General features: G+C 70.0%; 1 protein-coding gene across 1 annotated transcript in view; it reads right to left on the bottom strand.

Annotated features, from left to right (window-relative positions):
- SKOR2 (SKI family transcriptional corepressor 2) overlaps positions 1 to 387 on the bottom strand; it is a 25,192-nt gene extending 24,805 nt beyond the window's left edge. Inside the window, exon 1 of the mRNA XM_075020497.1 lies at positions 1 to 387. This exon is cut by the window's left edge and continues 1,935 nt beyond it. Within this exon, the coding sequence (XP_074876598.1) occupies positions 1 to 387 (387 nt within the window).
- Positions 388 to 703: the final 316 nt, after the last annotated feature.

Below are 703 nucleotides of genomic sequence, written 5' to 3'. Positions count from 1 at the left end.
AGACTTGCAAAGCCGCTCGGCCTCCCGCTTGGTGATCATCCCGCAGCGGCGGGAGGAGATGGGCATGGCCCCGGCCCGCCGCAGGATCTCCAGCTGCACCGGCGTGCACTGCACGCAGGTGATGCCCAGAGCCACCCGCCGGTTGTGGATCTCGTTGTAGCTGAAGTTTTTGAGGAGGGTGTTGGAGATCTGAGCCAGGCACAACCTCTCCTGCCCGTCGATGACCAGGGAGACGATGGGGATGCCGTAAAGGATCACCTGCCCCACCTGGTTGGGCTTCATGGCGGCGTGGCCGGCCCTCGGCTGGTTCATGGGGTCCGGCGGGTACGCGCTGGACGGCGACGGCAACAAGATGTCGGTGGGGCCGGGCAGCGGGCTGGTCGCCATCGCCTCAGAGCCGGAGGGGCTGCTCTCGTCCAGCTGCGGGTGGGGAAAGTCGGGGGGGGGGGGGAGAGAGACAAATCGCCGTCAGCCGGGGACCCACCGGGGACGGACCCACCGCAAACACAAGCCCCCCCCCCCCGAGTCTCCCGGCGTGGGGAAGGGCTACTCTTGGCGACCCCGGCCCCAAAAACCCACCCTGGCCTCGCCGGGGGGTGTCCCCGGGGCTGCGAGCCGCCCGCCGCCTTCCCCCCCCCCCCCACCCGGGTCCCCGACGTGCGCATCCCACCGCGGGTGCGGAGATGAGGGTAAATGAGCGAAG

The sequence above is a fragment of the Buteo buteo genome, chromosome Z, assembly GCF_964188355.1.
Source record: "Buteo buteo chromosome Z, bButBut1.hap1.1, whole genome shotgun sequence".
NCBI lineage: Eukaryota > Metazoa > Chordata > Aves > Accipitriformes > Accipitridae > Buteo > Buteo buteo.
This window is presented reverse-complemented; position numbering and strand designations above follow the sequence as displayed.